The sequence below is a fragment of the Chiloscyllium plagiosum genome, chromosome 37 (assembly GCF_004010195.1).
Source record: "Chiloscyllium plagiosum isolate BGI_BamShark_2017 chromosome 37, ASM401019v2, whole genome shotgun sequence".
Taxonomy (NCBI): Eukaryota; Metazoa; Chordata; class Chondrichthyes; order Orectolobiformes; family Hemiscylliidae; genus Chiloscyllium; species Chiloscyllium plagiosum.
In genome coordinates, this window is record NC_057746.1 from 34,948,744 (window position 1) to 34,950,452 (window position 1,709).

Consider the following 1,709-nt stretch of genomic DNA (forward strand, 5'->3'; position numbering starts at 1 on the left):
GGGCCCAGTCCCCTCTCCTCCTTGCCCCCCCCTGGGGCCCAGTACCCCCCGGGACCCTGTCTCCCCCCCACCTCCGGGGCCCTGTCCCCTCCACCCCCCACCCCATCGGTGTCCCCCTCTCAGCGCCAGCTCACATGGACATGCTGGTGAGGTTGTCATGGCTGATGCCCCCCCCTCCCCCGACCTTCCGGGAGTTGCTGGCTCCATATGCCGAGCTGCAGTATTCCTGCAGGTTGTGCCGAATGGTGACCAGGGCTGAGCCCAGGCAGGCCCTGTTTGGGGCCAGGGGACCCCCGGGGAGCTGGCACATCAGGGTGGCCACTGCGGCCATGCCATCGTCGGTGGGTTCCAGGGTGATGGGCCCCACCCGGAATCCGGGCTGGGCCAGGCCCAGGAGCTGGGGCAGGAGGCTCCCGTCTGGGCTCCTATGGGCCTTCAGCCTGTGCCCCAGCTGATGGCGAAGGGGCAGCAGCAGCAGCTCAGGGTCAGGCTCCAGGTAGACAGCCAGGTGGGCAAATGGGCGGCTCGCCATCTTGTTCATCTCTTGGATGTGGCGCCGATGCTCCTGCTGGAAGTTGACAAACTGTTTGAGCTTCCAGAGGAGCACGCAGACCGAGAGGAACAGGAAGAAGCAGGAGAAGAAGACACTGAAGAAGACAAACAGGTCAATGTGGGCCTGGTCCTGCCGGAAGAACAGTAGGCCCTGGGATTCACCCGTCTCCCCGTTGCCCACGCCCAGCAGCACCATGAAGAACCGCTGGGTCTTGAGGGCGTGCAATTCATAAGGGTAGGTGACCACCAGCCTCTCCCTCACCGCCCGCACCACCAGCACCGTGTACCGGCTGCCCACCGTCACGTAGGTGGTGAGGCCCTCCGCCCGCTCCTCCCTCACCCGCTCCAGACCCTCGGGCAGTGCCACACTGGCATTGTGGACGGCTGCCCGCTTCCGCCTCAGGCTAGGCGCCTCCCTCCGCGCTTCGGGGTCTCCCACCAGTACCCGGTGGAAGCCGGTGCCCGGGTCCACGCTCACCGTGAAGGCAGAGTGCGAGTTGGAGATGTAGATGTCGACGCCCCCGAAGGTGACATCGATGGTGATGCGGATGTCAACGTTGGTGAATTTGGGCTGGACGGCAAACAGCACACTGCGGCCCAGAGGCAGGTTCTTGATGTTGGGCTCATGGTAACAGTTACTCTGGGAGGTCGGGTCAAAGCAGTACTCCTGCTCCACAGTGATCTGCCTGTAGCACTGCCGCCCATTGGTTGGGTTCCCCAGGAAGTTCTCCTTACAGCGGGCACACTGCAGAGAGGAGAGTAGAGGTCAGCGAGGGAGAGGGCACAGCGAGGGAGAGGGCACAGCGAGGGAGAGGGCACAGCGAGGGAGAGGGCACAGCGAGGAGTCAGTGAGGGAGCAGGCACCGAGCGAGAGAAGGCGAGAGGAGTGAGAAAGGGACAGAGCACAGAGACAGTGTGGTCCCCCGGCCAGGCACTGGGGGCTCTCTGTCATACCCACCTGGTATTTGTAGCAGTCCCTCTTGTCGGTCTGTGCCGTCGGGCAGCTGGTCTCTGTGTTGTTCTGACACTGGCACTCGGTACCATCCGTCACCCGGCATCTGTCCCAGTGACCATTACACTGGCACCTGAGACAGGAAGGGGGAGAGACACGGACACGGAGGAGAGAGAGGAAGAGACAGGGACATGGGGGGGGGAGA

General features: G+C 63.9%; 1 protein-coding gene across 1 annotated transcript in view; it reads right to left on the bottom strand.

The window, feature by feature from the left end:
• Nucleotides 1-102: 102 nt before the first annotated feature.
• LOC122541519 (multiple epidermal growth factor-like domains protein 8) overlaps nt 103-1,709 on the bottom strand; it is a 9,426-nt gene continuing 7,819 nt past the window's right edge. Inside the window, exons 3-4 of the mRNA XM_043678345.1 lie at nt 1,511-1,637; nt 103-1,297 (exon numbers count right to left, since the gene is read on the bottom strand). Coding sequence (XP_043534280.1) covers nt 131-1,297; nt 1,511-1,637 — 1,294 coding nt within the window. The 3' untranslated portion in view covers nt 103-130. The remainder of the gene's footprint in view (nt 1,298-1,510; nt 1,638-1,709) is intronic.